The 15,447-nt window shown below is 48.4% G+C and overlaps 1 protein-coding gene across 5 annotated transcripts in view; it reads left to right on the top strand.

Annotated features, from left to right (window-relative positions):
- The window catches only part of Snx29 (sorting nexin 29), a 389,328-nt gene that overhangs the window by 55,632 nt on the left and 318,249 nt on the right, over positions 1-15,447 (top strand). For all 5 annotated transcript variants that reach the window (XR_009226515.1, XM_058578345.1, XM_046440643.2 and 2 more), the window contains 4 exons: positions 5,885-6,065; positions 8,569-8,639; positions 9,744-9,992; positions 11,934-12,309. Coding sequence is in view for 4 of the 5 variants with exons in the window: in XM_058578345.1 (XP_058434328.1) it covers positions 5,885-6,065; positions 8,569-8,639; positions 9,744-9,992; positions 11,934-12,309 (877 nt within the window). In the remaining variant the exon portion in view is untranslated. The remainder of the gene's footprint in view (positions 1-5,884; positions 6,066-8,568; positions 8,640-9,743; positions 9,993-11,933; positions 12,310-15,447) is intronic.

Here is a 15,447-nt window from a genome sequence, read left to right as displayed (position 1 = left end):
TGTTCTTTCAAAGCCCTCTGTGGCCTCTTTACCCAATTCAATGGGACTGTGCTGCTCCTACAGTCCCAAGTCTTCTCTCCTCGGACCTCTGAATGGCACTACCTGCTTTTCTGAGTGTTTCTGTCTCTTGAAGGTCAGGGACTTGGTCCATCCTTACTCGTTCTTGGAGCTCCAGTGTATTGCAAGGTACCTGGCCATCTCTCTCGTGGATGATCAAAATAATGATTTCAGGACCTGCTGCCCATTTTCTGGGAAGCTGAACCCTTGTCTTCCTTCTGACCACATCTTTAGTCAGTCGGAAGCAGGTGGATTAATATAAGCCCAACTAAATTTAGAGAAACCAACCTTCTTTCTCCTCGGTGGGGATTTTTGAAAATGGTTGATTGCACTTAACTCAAGAGTTTATATTTTGCTTCATTGAGTCACGCTGCACAGCAATTTCATTTCTGTAGAAAATTAATTTTGGAGGAAGCTGCATGTGCCAGGAGAGCCCTAGGCACATTCTTTTGTCAGGGGAAGTCCGCTCTGCCACCGTCCCCTCCCTGGTGCTTTCAGTTCCTCTTGGTGTTGCTGTTGTTTTCATCGACTTGCAGATCAACTTCCGGTGGAAATGGAAAAGACCTTGGAAAGAAGTCTGCTGGAGTGCAGAGATGATACTGAGCTGGGTCAGGGTGGTGATGGGAATGGTCACCAGTTGGTGAGAATGGCTGGCTTTCAGGAGACAGCCAGAAGCCAGGCTGCCGCTCCTTCTGGGCTAGGTGTGAACCCACATGTCACTAGATTACAGGGATGTCCACAGGGTCCTGGGGAAGGTCCTTGACATCTGGGGTGGCAGGGAGCTTGGGCCAGTGGACATGTAACTGGCATGAAATTTCCCACATGCTAAGGTCTGCTGTGGTTGGACTGCTGTCTCTTGGGCTAGTGTCACTTCGGGCTATTTCACAGGTGTTTAGTCTTGATGTGTCATAAATGAAGACTCAGATTGACATTGGTTGTCAGTCTCCAAGCTGTATTTACCCAGCTCGTAAGTCCCATAGGTCCTTGTCTTTGCTTCTGTCAGAATGGAAATGGCTTTTGGGCCTGGGGTGGGGTCTGCCCCTAACGAGTAGCAAGATGTGAGTTTTAGAAGCCTTGCTTTGCTACTCGGCAAGTCCCCTGCCCTTTAATAAAGCCATTGCTTACATTATATGTGGTTCATATTTAATCCACAGTCCCTGTGCTCTAGTTTGGGGAGGCAGTCTGGTGGCTATTGGAAGGTGTTTAGTGACAAGGCAACAGCCCCTTGTTGGAAACTGCTTCACAGATCCACTTGCCTTGCGGTGGGGCTTGTCCAGATTGGGATTCTCCTGGGATCTGGGAACATCTGTTTTCACCCAGTCCCTGCCCAGTGCTGGGGGCACAACCTAGGGCCTCGCACATGCTAGGCAAGCGCTCTACCACCAAGCTGCCCCCAGCCTTGGTTTGCCTTTTGTCCCTGGAATGGTGGATGCCTGTTTGGCCGGTCCTGTTGGTTTCTTACCTCGTGTCCGTCCTGCTCTGTGGCTTAAGCAACACTGGCTTTGCTGGGGCCGTGGCTTGTCCTTCATCAGGTCATGAGTGGTGGGTGATTATGCTGGTCTTGGAGTTCTCTCTTCCACTCTGCTCCCTGTGGCTTTCTGGGATTACTCATCCTTGCTTCATAAAAGGGATAGTAGAGCTGGCTTTCTCCTGTCCCCTCTGAGATACTCAGAGTTGTGATAGTCCTCTGTGATAGTGAGCTACGGGTCAAGAGTGAAGATTTTGGCCTGATGGAGCCTATGAGCCTGCTCCCTACTTCTGGTCTAGTTATGAGAAAAAGGTGTCCTTGATTTACAAGGAGTCTGGGTGCTGTGGCTGGGCTATTTCTCATTGAGTGGTGTTTTGTTTGTTGTGAGGATGCTTCATGCTGGTGACATGCACCCATCCAGGCTCTGGAGGACAGGAGTTACTCGGTGTCCTCCATCATCAACAGATGATCCTGTTATGGTCAAAGAACAGACCCTTACTCACTACCCTGAGCGTCATCTGGTTGCAAGCCACAGAAACCCTTTCCACCAAAGGTACTTTTTGACTGTAGTAACTTGGAAACCCAGGAGTTGAGTGGAGCTGGATTCTGGGGCCCCAGGTCTCCCCAGATCTGTTTCTGTCTTGCTCAGCACAGCCTCTGTGTGGGTAGGGGGTCTTTCCAACTGGGGCCTCTCTACATGATAAAGAGAAAAATGGCCCCATGTGGGTCCAGGTTTGCGGGACCATTAAGGCTTCTGCTTCTAGAACGGGGGTCAGCAGAGTTCTCTTTCGGGCTCAGGTAGCCACCTTGTATACTCTGGGCCATGCGGTTTCAAGCGCAGCTACACGTTCCTGCTGTTGTAGCAGGAAGGCAGCCACAGACGACACGTGAGCAAATGGGAGTGGCTGTGATCCAGACCTCGACACACAGATGTGTGGTGGCTGAATTTGGCCCCAGACTACAGTTTGCTGACTTCTGTCCTAGAAAGATGACCAGGTAGACGTTGTGTGGAGGATCCTGTGGTCCAGACCCGGACTCGTGTGAGACTAGTGAGACCTGGTCTTTGGTCACAAAATTTAAGAAATATCAAAAAACTCATCATTCAACATAATATTTCATGTAATACTTTCAAAAATTAAAGTTGATGTGAAAAAAGCCACAATGAACAAACCATCAAGTAGGGTCAGGATGAAGATGAGTTGTGTGCTCTGTTGTGGCCTGGTAATTGCCAGCCTGGGTTAGCTGCTACCTGGGGGTGGGGGTGGGGAGAGAGCAAGGGGTGGAAGTGAAGACAACTCCACAAAGTCTGAAAGGCACATGCTCCTTTTGGGAGAGAGGGGTGCTGTAAGCAGAAGCAAGGGGGAGGGGTGCTGCTGACTTGTCTTCATGCCTCAGCTTTGTTGCAAGGGTGGTAATAATATGAATAGCTGTTTTTCACTGAACACCAATTATATTACCAGGCTGTTAGTTATGGCTAACAGCATTTATTGGATCTCATTTTCTCATTTTCCCTGTATAACAGCCCTTAGAGGTAGATACTATGATGGCCATTGTACAGATGAGGAAAATAGAGGACAAGGTAAGGCACCCACCCAAGTCACACAATGCCTCAGTTAGAATCTGAGCCCTGGCGTTTATCTTCCTTGTAGTCTCTAGGGATTGACAAGGAGAGCTGAGGCCTGCTGGGAGCTGGCAGACTGTGCTGCCCATCACTGTCTATTAACAAGTACCCCAGGAAGCTTGCCATGCTATCCCCTTACCTCCTGGCTCTCTTGTTGGCATTTGGCTTTCAGGTGTTCTGAGAGCCAGAAGCCCTTGCACACTTTTGGAATGTATCCCACATTTCAAAGCAGATCAGTACATATTCCCAAATTAAATTATGGACACACAGCCTGCTTTAAATGGCAGATGAGCTGCACTTTAAATAGACCACATTAATTCTGGCGGTGGAAGTGGAACCCTACTGTGATGATTCCTGCAGTCAGTGTTGCTCTGACAAGCTTTGAAAGGGTTCTGTGGCAGTAAGTAATTTACAAAATTGAAAGGAGAAAACACACGGTAAAGAGTTCCTGAGCATTCAAGGTCAAAGGGAGGCGATTGCATTTCTTGAGGAAGTCTGAGTGCAGGTGAGAGTCACTTGATCCGCAGCGTGATGGAATTACAGGTGGCTGGCTGAGCATTTGGAAACACATTATTGGACTGCTGGCCTCGGGCACTGCTCTCCTACACGCCCTGTCCTGGGTTCTGAGAGTGGAAAAAATACCATCTGTACATTGTGGTTTGGACTGATCTGATGAGTTTGGAAAGGGGGCGAGTTGGACATGTGACGATTGAGAGGGGACTGTCCCGAGCCAGTTGCCCATCGGTTTTGTTATCTTGGGGAGTTGATTCTAAAGGATCCCTAAGGGCCGCTTGGTCCATAAGGATTTGTATCCTAAAAGGAGAGTTTGAAGACTTGTTCTCCAAGGGGTCTGGGCTGTTGAGCATGAGCTGGAAGTTGGAGCTGGCAGCGGAGGCTCGGCTTTTCCTCCTGTGGATTAGGCAGCTGTGAACATGCTCACTTTGGAGAAGGTGGAGTGCCCCCGTTGCAAAAGGCAAAGTACTGTTGGGGGTTTGCAGTTAGCTGGCATGGTATGGCTTAAGGAGCACTAGGAGCTATGTATCCCTAGGCACGTTCTTCACTGGTCCAGGCCTGGGACTTTGTCTTTGTGGAGATGGCCTTAGTGGTTATGAGGTCAGATGGCAGTGTTTGGTAGGGTGGCTGGTATAGTTGATGCTCAGTGAATAAATAGTACCTGTTGCCACCCTTGCTATTGGAAGCATGAAAAAGTGTTGACAAGCCGATTGTTAAGAAAGTTGATCATAAATGAAGTATACATGAGGAGATCATAAATGAGGTATACATGAAGAGTACAACTAGGAAAAGCCTGCGCACAAGGATGAGAAAGGCAGAGGAATGGCAGCAGTCGTAAGGATGACTACTCCAGGGGTAAAGACAAACGTTACCTTTCCCTTAAAGCCTTAAATCTGTTCCTATCCTCAGACCTAGTAATTGAGCATATAGAAGTCTCTCTTAAGGAACTAAAAATGGGGACAATTATTTATGTGCAAGGATGCTTTTTGCTGTGGAGAGGGAAGTTGGCACCATATCATATTCTTAATAATAGAGAAATAGTTACATTGCAATTCACTGGGAAGCCATCAAAGTCAAGTTTCAAAGACTTAATGGTGGCAGGAAAATGATTATGATCTAGACAAATGAAATAGGATACAGAATTATTATTGGTACTGGAAGTTGAACCCAAGGTGGCTTAAACATTGAGCCCTTCTTATGTTTTATTTTGAGACGGTGTCTTGCTAAGTTGCTTAGGCCCTTTGCTATATTGCTGAGCCTGGCTTTCAACTTTCAATCCTCCTGTCTCATTCTCCAGGGTCACTGTGATTACAGGTGTGCACCATTGTGCCCAGCTAGGACAGAAAATTATGCATATGTGCAGGTATAATCATACAATATGATGTATCATTTTTGATGATTGAAAATTACTGCAAAGTTGGTAGTTTTTTTTTTTTCTCTTTTAAATGAGACAGGTCTCATTGTGTTGCCCAGGTTGGCTTTGAACCCCTAGGTTTCATCGATCCTCCTGCCTCAGCCTCTGAGTAGCTGGGACTCCAGGGACATGCCATTGTTCTGGCTTAACATTGGTGACTTTAAAAATAACACAGATCTACTCCCTTGGAGTTGGGAGGCCTGAAGGTCAAGATCAGTTTCACTGGGTTAAGGTCAAGGTGATGGCAGGGCCAGCTCCTGGTGGAGGCTCCAGGGCAGAGCTGGCCTTGCTTCTTCCAGCTTCTGGTGGCTGCCAGCCTCCTGTGTCTGTGGATGCATTGTTCCAGTCTCTGCTTCCCTATCCCATCACCACTTCCTGGGTCAAATCTCTCTGCCTCCTCATGAAGATACTTGCTGCTATTGGGCCCACAGGGTTATCCAGGAAGATCCCCCTTTCCAAGTCCTTCATTTAACTGCAATTTGCAAAGACCATGTGCTGCGTAAGTTGACAGTCATGGTTTCCAGAGGTTAGGATGTGGATATCTTTGGGGTCGTAATTCTACTTGCCACAGGTGTTGATTTTGTGCAACTAGTGAAGTGTGTGTGAGGGGAGGCCTGGAAGGAGATTCCTGAGGATGTCACTGAACCTCTGGGTGGTGTGTCTGGGGTCATTTTTATTTTGGACATACTCTATTCTCCACCCCCTCTGTGCTGAGGAAGTGACTTTCACAATCTAAAAAAGTTGCTGGGGACTGCTGCTCTGAATGTTGTGAGCATCTCAGGCTGAGTGACGTGTTGTCGCCTCTCTGCAGAGCCCGTGTTCTGGCACTACGTGAAGGAGGTCCTCAACAGGCACGAGCTGCAGCGCTTCCACTCCCTGCGCCACATCACCTCCGACGTGGGCCGGGGCCGCGCCTGGTTGCGCTGCGCCCTCAACGAGCACTCGCTGGAGCGCTACCTGCACATGTTGCTCGCCGACCAGGGAAGGCTCAGGTACTAGCCCTCAGGCTGTGGGGCAGGTGGGGCAAAGGGGAAGAGGGTGGAATCGGGAGTCAGACTTCATGGACTTGCATCCCAGTCCCTCTACAGGGGCCCTCGTCTGTTCAGCTGTGCTGTGGGGACCCTCTGTGTGAGAAGGCCTTTAGAAGACTCTGCATGGCACCTGTGTATTGCTGCCACTCAGACCATGCTTATTATCAGCACGCCTCGGGGTGTGCAGGGAACGGCTACAGTCTTTCATTTTGTGGAATTTTAATTTGGGTATTCTTTCATTCACTCGATCCCAAATTGACCTGAAAATATAGGTAGGTTTTAAGTTGGGAGGAAGTCTTTTTTTTTTTTTTTAATTAAAAACTGATTTTATTATGTTCCTTTTTTGGATCATAAATATAAAATATAAAATTCACTCTCAGTATAGGTCAGGTTATGCTGCAATAACAAATACCTCAGTGGCATGAGACATCCAAGCTTATTTCTTCCATGTGCTACAAATCTGTCAGGGGTGTGCTTGGCTTCTCATCTTGGGGACCCAGGCTGATAGGAGGCTCCATCTGTTTGCTTCATCTGTTTGCTTCAGTTATGTGCAGCCAAGGTAGGAAAAGGAGCTGTGGTTTGAGTAAACACTGGCTTGTATGGCCACTGCCCACGATACCTTACGCTCATGGCCGGCAGAGGTGATGTGAGTGTTGCCAAGTAGGAGCCAGTGTGGCACAGTCGGCCACATTCCCTAAACACTGGAAAATGTTGTAGAATCCCTGAAAAATGGAATCACTTAGAATTTACACAAAGAAAACTCTCACCTGTTGGAATTTTTTCCCATCATTTTTCTATACTTGTGACATTCATGGTTTCTCTTGCTCTGGCTGTTTTTTTTTCCCCCGAGAATGGGGGATCAGACACTTTGTCACCTGATACGAAGGGGCAGTGATAAATCCTGCCCTGCTTCCTTCAGGAACTTCCACATCAGCATGTGTAGAGCCTGAACATGGAGATTTCATTTGACTCAGTAACCGTTTCATCAGCATCACGTTGTGGTCCTTTGATTTCGCATCTTGCCAAAGTGTTCCCTGGCTCAGGTCTCCCCTCTGGCTGCTGCTATGGTTGCCTCTCCACCAGTGATTTTTTTTTTTTTTTTTTTTTTTGGGGGGGGGGTGTTCTGGGTTGTGCCTTAGGGCTCGTAAAATACTCCTCAATTTCTTGCATTGACACTGCCTGTGACACTTCACCATCTGACTCTGAAGTGGGAGGCTTGGGAACCAGGCAGCTGATGGTGAGGGCATGTGTGTGTTGCTCGGGGGGCAGAGTTGGGGGCTGAGAATACACCTCCCAAGCCTGACCTGCTTTAATTAAGGTTTGTTAAGATAGATTTTTGTGAAGCTCTTTCCTGTGGATTACTGATGATGAGTTCAGAGTTGCATACTCAGTACCGAAGTCAAATTGAGCTGTGGGAAGCTGCAGCGAATCCCTAAGAGTCACAGTGGAATTTATTAGGGTTTGCCACTCACGTAATGCAGGTGGGGAAACCTAGTTCATTTACATGCACAGAAATGGCTCCCATTTCCAGAGGAGCACAGTTTGGAGAATCGGGCAGAGTAGAAATGCCAGCTTGACCTTGTGGTTTGTACTTCCACTAACATTTTGCTGGGTAAGTATGTTGGAAATGATGTCTCTTCTCTCTTCCTGCTCATTGTATTCAGTTGTGTCAGCAAATAGTTTTTCCAGTCTGTCACTGAACTTCGAGCCACTCAAGATTGGCTTGATTTGAGTAAAATTGAGCATTGAGCTTTGACTCCCTTACTTTAGAATCCTATGATGTGGTAGGGGGTGTCATGGTATTGTGGGTATTTGGTTGTGTGTTGTAAGCCTGGCTGTAGGGGGTGTCATGGTATTGTGGGTATTTGGTTGTGTGTTGTAAGCCTGGCAGATTGCCTTAGAAAGATCCTGAAGCCTTCCTGACCTCCCACCCCAACTGCTACTTAGATTCACGATGCCCTCCTAGCCTTCTGACCTTTCCAAGGATAACTTGTACTTTGGGAACTGTAGTCCAGGCAGGTATTCTAAGTGAATGCTGTGATGGAAGGAGCCATGGCATTTTGTAGCTTCTTTCTGAAGTTGTCACCTCTGTGTTAGTGATAGCAGGCAAGCCCTGTTGGTCAGCTTGGATTTCCTGTCTGTCTCTTGGGAGCTCTGCTTGAGTGGAAGTCACCCCTCTGTGCTCTTGTTCTTTGCTGCCTTATAAATATATTTACATGTGTTTGTTTCAGTACTCTAAAGCCTGAGGTCTCGGGGGACCGACAGAGAAGTTGTAGACTATGTACATTCAGATCTTTGCTTATAGTAGGAAGCTTCACCCAGCAGAAATCTCAGATACCCTCCCTTCCCCATGATGACCGACCAGGAACAGATTGTCCAGAATGTCATCTAATGGAGTGATCTAGCCAGTGAATGCAGAGAACTACTCTTAAGAAGGTTTTCCTTTTCTCATTTCACTTTACAGCACTTTTTATGAAGACTGGTCTTTTGTGATGGATGAAGAAAGGTCTAGCATGCTTCCCACCATGGCAGCTGGTAAGCCTGACCATGGCCGGGGGTGATGGGTCCTGGGGACCTCGGCGAGTAGAGAGGGCTGCCTGGGGGTGGATTCACAACCTCAGGGGATGCTGGGAATTTTCTCACTGATGGAGTCACTTGTTGCTGATCTTCCTTTAATGGCATTGAGCGTTGGGCACAATTATCTGGAAATTTGATACCTGGAAGAGAAAGCCTGGGCTGAAGGGTTGCTCATGGCTTGGCTGGTGTGATGTGAGGAGCCTGTTCTTTGCTGGCTGGATCCTGTCAGCTTTGTCCCTTTTACTTCTCCATGAGGTGGGAATGCTGACAGCTCCCAGTTGCCATTGTAGAGCCGTGAGAGAATCGCAGGCGATACAGGGTCATGTATGTGGTTTGTCATTAGGGAGGCCCTGGGTTGATGTCACCTGATGGATTGCCAAGGTGTTCACTTTTCCTCTTACTCAAAGGGTGAAAGATGGAATCTTCCATATAAAAGTGGGCAGCTGTGTCTTTCTTCCAGTTGCCCATTTCTTCCCTTTTATTCCCCTAAAGGTTTCCACTAAGCTTTGCACACTGAGGGCTGTGTTAGTTTTGTCTGAGGAAGAGTTGGGTTTGAACTCCATTCCCTTTGCAGGCCTTAGGAGACCAGTGCACATTTTGATCTAGGGTAATCACAGTGACGCTCTTGCTGCACATCTTGATTGCTTATTGAGCTGAGGTTGTTTTGATGTGATTATCTTTAATATTTATGACCATGTGAGGGAGATGATATTGTCCCCATCATATAAGTAAGGAAACTGAAGCCCCAGGGAGTAAAAGGTGCTTGGCCAAGGTCTCAGAGCTAGTAAGTAGCCGTGCTGGCAGTCTGCTCCAGACCTTACACTCTCACCTACTCCTGGGTGACTCTTGTTTGCATTTGTCTTCTCAACCTTTGGGGAGGAAATCTGGAAAGTCTTACTCCCCTGGTAACTGGTGTCTGTTGACCCAGCTTTGCAGAAAGTTTTATAAATGTTTGAAATCGGTGTATAGGAATCCTGTGTGTACTGCGCTGTCACTCCTGTTTCTCATGTTGGAGGTGACTGCATGCTCCCAGGCGCTCCAGGCTTTCCTTTTTTTGGCCAGGGCTGAACTCCATACTCTTCGCAATTAACATCGACAACAAAGACTTAAATGGGCAGAGTAAGTTTGCTCCCACCGTCTCCGACCTCTTAAAGGAATCAACGCAGAACGTGACCTCCTTGCTGAAGGAATCCACTCAGGGAGTGAGCAGCCTCCTCAGGGAGATCACAGCCTCTTCTGCTGTCTCCATCCTCATTAAGCCCGAGCAGGAGACCGACCCGTTGCCTGTTGTGTCCAAGACCGTCAGTGCTGGTGAGCAAGAATGGGCATTTGAGGTGGTGCACAGGGGTCCTTGTAAGGACAAGAGAATGTCTGCTGTGGACACCTTTTGTCACCTGAAGGTCATTCCCAGGGGAATGAAATCTAGGGCGCTTGCACTCTCAGGTCGTGTTTATTTTTCTTACCTTCATTTACTCTGAAGGGGATCTGACAGGCTCACCTATAGAAGACAGGGAAGAAGAGCAAATGTGGTGGGGCAGCCACAGGAGCCACATGGGCTTGGTCTTCAGTCGTCCACTCAAGCACTCACTGTGTTCTGTGTGTTAGGCAGCGAGCTTAAGATGGCTTGCCCACGATGAGCTTGCAGTCCCTTTGGGATGCACGAGGATATATTTAAAGACTATATCCCTTTGGTACATGTGATGAAGGCCAATCACAGATGCTCTGGAGAATGAATACCACTTGTCTCACCTATGTTGTGAGGACGTTTAAGCAGAAGCCTGGGGGAAGAGAGGATTTGGTCAGCTTTAACGCCAGGTGGGGGCAGGCAAAAGGAAGTTGATTTTCAACAAGTTAATAATAGCTGGGCACGGTGGTGCACGCCTGTAATCCCCGTGAATTGGGAGGCTGAGGCAGGAGGGTCACGAGTTCGAAACCAGCATCAGCAACTTGGTGAGGCCCTGGACAACTTAGCAAGACCCTGTCTCAATAAAAAATAAATAGGGCTGGGGATGTGGCTCAGTGATAAAATGCCTCTGGGCTCATTCTCTGGTACTACACCCCCACCCCCCCAAAAAAAATTTAACCCGGAAGCAATGGATATTGCTACGGGAGAACTGGAAAATTTTGGCTTAAGTTCTAGTCCCTGTGTCCCCAAATCCCTAAGGCAGTAAATGTGGCCATCTTTGAAAATTATCAGTGATAGTGAAAACTCAGAATACCACCGGCTCTTCGGCACAGATTTGACTGTCTTGCCTTCAGCAGACGCCTCATGTGCAGATGTAGAAAACAGGACGTTGAGAGCTTTGTATAACAAAGACACACATTTGTACACCCAGAGGAGCTTTGGAAATTCTCAGAGCTGTGCTAGGCTGGTGAAGCATCACAAGGCCACACTTTGAGCCACTGCCTACAACTCCAAAGTGTCTCACATCCAAGTTGGATGATTGATGGGTGAACAAATGGACTCATCTTAACTCTGACCCCTCAGGCAGTCTTGCTCGCTGCTCCAGTTAGCCCTGCTGTGTAACAAATGACAAAAGGTGGTGGCTTAAATCCACCACGACTCGTTTTTTGACGACTCTGGATGGACATGGCAGGGCTTCAGCTGGCTTCCCTCAGCTTGCTCATGGCATATCACTGGTGGCTGAGTTGGAAGGCCCAGGGTGGCCCACCTGTGTGCCTGACTGCTGGCTGCTCTGGGTGCCATCGGGGCAGCAGTCCGGGGTGGGGGGGTGAAACAGAAGCAATGAGACCTCTTGTCACCTGGGCCCTAGAATGGGATGTTATTTCTGTCACATTCCAGTGGTACCATCAGAGCACTGTGCCTGCTTAGACTCAAGGATCTATAGATGGCGCACGGCCAGCGGCATCGTGCGGGGATGGGGGGGGGTTGTAGCTGTGAAACAACTGGCTGCGACCCCCATGCTGGTTTTCCTGGTCTGGCCTACCACTTTTGGGCGTATTTCCCACAGTGAAACAATGGAAATCATTTCCGTAGTGGCAGCATCCTTGGAATCCAAGTGACACTAGAAGGGACAGTGTCCACCTATGATCTGAAGTGTGTTGACGTACAGGCCTGGGTCCATCTTGCTCAGTCTTCTATTGATGGGTATTTCTCAAGGATTTAAATAAATGAACATGGTGCAGTTAGCTTCTCAGTAGCCTGAGGGGATCTTTTGGGGCCCCGGGGGCGAGCTGGCCTGTCACCCTTCTGTCTTGCCCACTTTTTCTTGCTGTATTTTTCTTTGCCAGATGCCAGATGTAAAAAGGAACGGAAGAAGAAAAAGAAGGTGACCAACATCATCTCGTTTGATGAGGAGGAGGATGAGCAGACCTCTGGGGATTTTTTTAAAAAGCTTCCTGGGACAGGGGAGAGCTCGGAGGAGAACTCCGACCGGTCCTCGGTCAACATCATGTCGGCTTTTGAAAGCCCCTTTGGGCCGAATTCCAATGGCAGCCAGAGCAGCAGCTCCTGGAAAGTGGACTCCCTTTCTCTAAATGGGGAGCTTGGGTACCAGAAGCTCGATGTGAAGAGCATCGACGATGAAGGCGTGGATGACAATGAGGACGATGCGTATGGGGACCCATCAGGAAGGAAGCGTGCGGGCCACCTGGGATCACCAGAGAAGTAAGTGCCACTTGAGCTTCCGACAAAGGGACGTGTATTGCCCATTTCTCCTTCTCCCGCAGTGGAGGAAATCGGTCCATTTTCTATCTGTTAGGGCATTAGTCATTTTTCAGTCTTTATTTAGGAGGTGGTGATGTCAGCTTGCCATTCTCCTGAGAACTAAGAGGGGAAGGGAGTATATTTGAAGGCACTTAATACAAAATTAATGCCAGGAAGTGTGCCCTGAAGTTCTTGGTTTGCACAGAGGACTTTGGTTTTCATGAATTGGGTTTTTTTCATCTCTCACTTGTCAATCATAGAAGCCCTGGAGGAGGCAGGCTAGTCTAGAGAGCAGCTGTGTTCCTGTTTGTCTGCAGGGGTGTGAACAGCAGCAGCTTGCTTGTGTGGCTGCTGGAAGTCTCAACTCTGTAGAGGGTCGTGGGAGGGTGCCGCAGTCTGGCTGGGCACAATCAGGAGCCACTTGTCAAAAGAAACTAACTTTATTTTTAGAACCACACACGCCAAACAAAACAGCCTCTCAGGAAAAACCCTCAGAGCCTCAACTGCCACCACCGCTTTCCACAAGCCTCTCTCTCCCCCACAAGCTTCTCTCCACCTCCCACAATCCTCCTGCTCTTGAGGCCGATTGGCTGGGTCACGTGGGCGGAGCCAAAAAGTCCCCCAATGAGCAGCTCCGTGGTCTGAAAGGGCAGGGAAACAGCCCAATGAGCATCACCGCAGAGGAGCCAATCAGCTAGATGTTGCTGGGGCCACTGTGAGCCAATCATCAGCCGGCAGCTGGAAGTTTGCTGGCAGCTGGAAGTTTGCTGGGGCCCCTTCGGCTGTGGCTCTCAACAGGAGGGGAAGGGGTGAAGGCCTAAAGCAGAAAGCACAGTTGATGAGTGTGCATATTGGAGTCAGGACCACCTGGGATCTTGTACTTGGGCGAGTTTGAATTTCCACACACCCCAGAGCCTCTGGCCTCATCTGAGACCTGGAGGATGGCAGCACCTGTTGGTGGCAGGGCATTGTGCAGTCAGCGATGTACTGCATGTGGGCCTTTGTTGCTGGTGCTGGCACAGCAAGTGACATAGCACAGGTCAGCTGCTGCCGCTGTTCTACTCTAATAGTTCTTACACTGTCTCCTTTTCACCCAGAAGAGTGCCAAAGGAATCACAGAAGGCTTCATAATCTAGGCAATTAAATACGCATAACTGTGTCTTTCTGTATAACTGAGGTATCCTGGTGTTAGGGTGCACAGTATGACAGCAGCTCAGGGCTAGAGCCTTACTGTCTTTTTTTTTTTCCTTGTGGTTCTGGGGCTGAAGTCCAGGCCCTTGCAGATGCTAGGCAAGTGCTGTAACACTGGACTACATGCCAAGTCCTTTTAATTTTATTTTGAGACGAGGTTTTCTTACATTGGGCAGGATGGCATTGAACTTGCAGTCCTGTAGCTTCGGCCTTCCGAGGAGCTTGGATTACAGGTTTGTGCTAATGCACCTGGTTTCATGTTTTAATATTAGGTTCTTTTTCAAGAGACTAAACTTTATTTTTGCTTCAATCCTCACTTATACAGATGCTACTGTTAGTGGTGTTAGCTTGTTGATCATCCGTGAAGTGCTGGATGACGTACCTTAGTGATAAAGCAACCCTGTGAGATCGGTAGCCATCATAACTGCTCTGTAAGTGAAAGAGCAGGATTCCATGGAGTGGAGATTTGACAGATGGGATTTGGGTTCAGATATGTTGTACCCTAAAGTTATACTATCAAATATTCTCCATGCTTTTATATAATCATGAGTCTCGATTGGCCAGTGTGGTGGTTGACCATGATGGCCTACCTGACTGGGCTGTGGAATACTCAAACAACATTTCTGTGATGACATTTCCAGATGAGATGAGTAGCATTTGAATGGGTCAGCTCAGTAAAGCAGATGGAACTCCCCGGAGTGGGTGGGCATCTTGCAATCCTTTGGGGACCCGACTAGAACAAACTAAGGGAGAGGAGGAACTGTGTCTTCTCTGCCCGCCAGCTTAAGCTGGGACATTGGCCTCCGTATTCTCGGGCTTCAGACCTGAACTGAATGACATCACTAGCATTTCTACGTCTCCATTTGTAGACTGTGGGGCTCTGGACCTTCGTAATCGGTGAACCAGCTCCTCAGTCGAAGTCTCCGTCTTTGCCTATTCCCTCCATTTCCCCCACTTTGGTTCCTTCTCTGCAGAACCCTGATCAACTCGACTGTGGTCCTTCAGATCCCTGCCCTGCCCTGCTAAAGAGTTCCCTTTACTGTTGTGTAATTGGGCTGCTGGCATTGATTTTTTTTTTTTTGGTTGGCCATTTTGAAGTGGAGATTTTCATTTCTGCTCTGAAATTATTTGTTAGGGTAGCTGTTTGGAAGCACTGCTCTTGCTCCTAGGCTATGGATGGTTTTTGTGCCTGGAAGCTGTCTTGTGACCCGATGTATTATTCAGGCTTCTCCAGAGAAGCACAACTAGTAGGGTGGTGTTTCCTCCTTTTGATCCCGCTCTGTTTCCTATCTATCTGACTCTGTATTGCTGTCGCTCCCTTTCTTGATTTATTTTAAGAAATTAACCTATATTACAGAGGCTGGCCAGTGTGAAGTTGGTAGGTGGCTGACCACTCAGTGAAGAGCTGCGTTCAACCTTGAAGGCAGTCTGTTAGCAGCTCTCTTCCTTCCTCTGGAAAGTCGGTCTCACTGGTTGGGTGAGGTTCCCCAGTTAGGCAGGACAATCTGCTTGGTCTTTTGACTTAAATACGACTCTCACTTGAAAAATACCCTCATGGAGACATCTGGAATACTGTTTGATTAAGTATCTGGGTGATGTGGCCTGGTCAAGTGGACACATACAAGAACTCTCACAGCTACATGAGTTCTCCTGGGCCATTTAGGAAGTGCCACTGGATTCTGTGGCTCTGTAGGTGGGTGCACCTGAATTGATCCACTCTGTGCTCTTTTGGCTGCAATCAGCCATTCCTCTTCCTATCCTGCAGGTGCCATTGAGTGGAGGCTGGAAGGGGAGGCCAGCTCCAGGCCAAGGTGGCTGCTGGCATTGTGATGTGTAAAGCACAAAGCTGTGCTGGTGACCTCCAAGGGGGCCTGGGTCCTCCAAAGCCAGTGGGCCTCCTGCAGACTG

Source organism: Marmota monax, unplaced genomic scaffold (assembly GCF_021218885.2).
Source record: "Marmota monax isolate L192 unplaced genomic scaffold, Marmota_monax_Labrador192_F-V1.1 WCK01_AAM20220418_F8-fsc00035, whole genome shotgun sequence".
Classification (NCBI taxonomy): domain Eukaryota; kingdom Metazoa; phylum Chordata; class Mammalia; order Rodentia; family Sciuridae; genus Marmota; species Marmota monax.
Note: the sequence above shows the minus strand (reverse complement) of the source record. Positions and strands in the feature narration are given on the sequence as shown.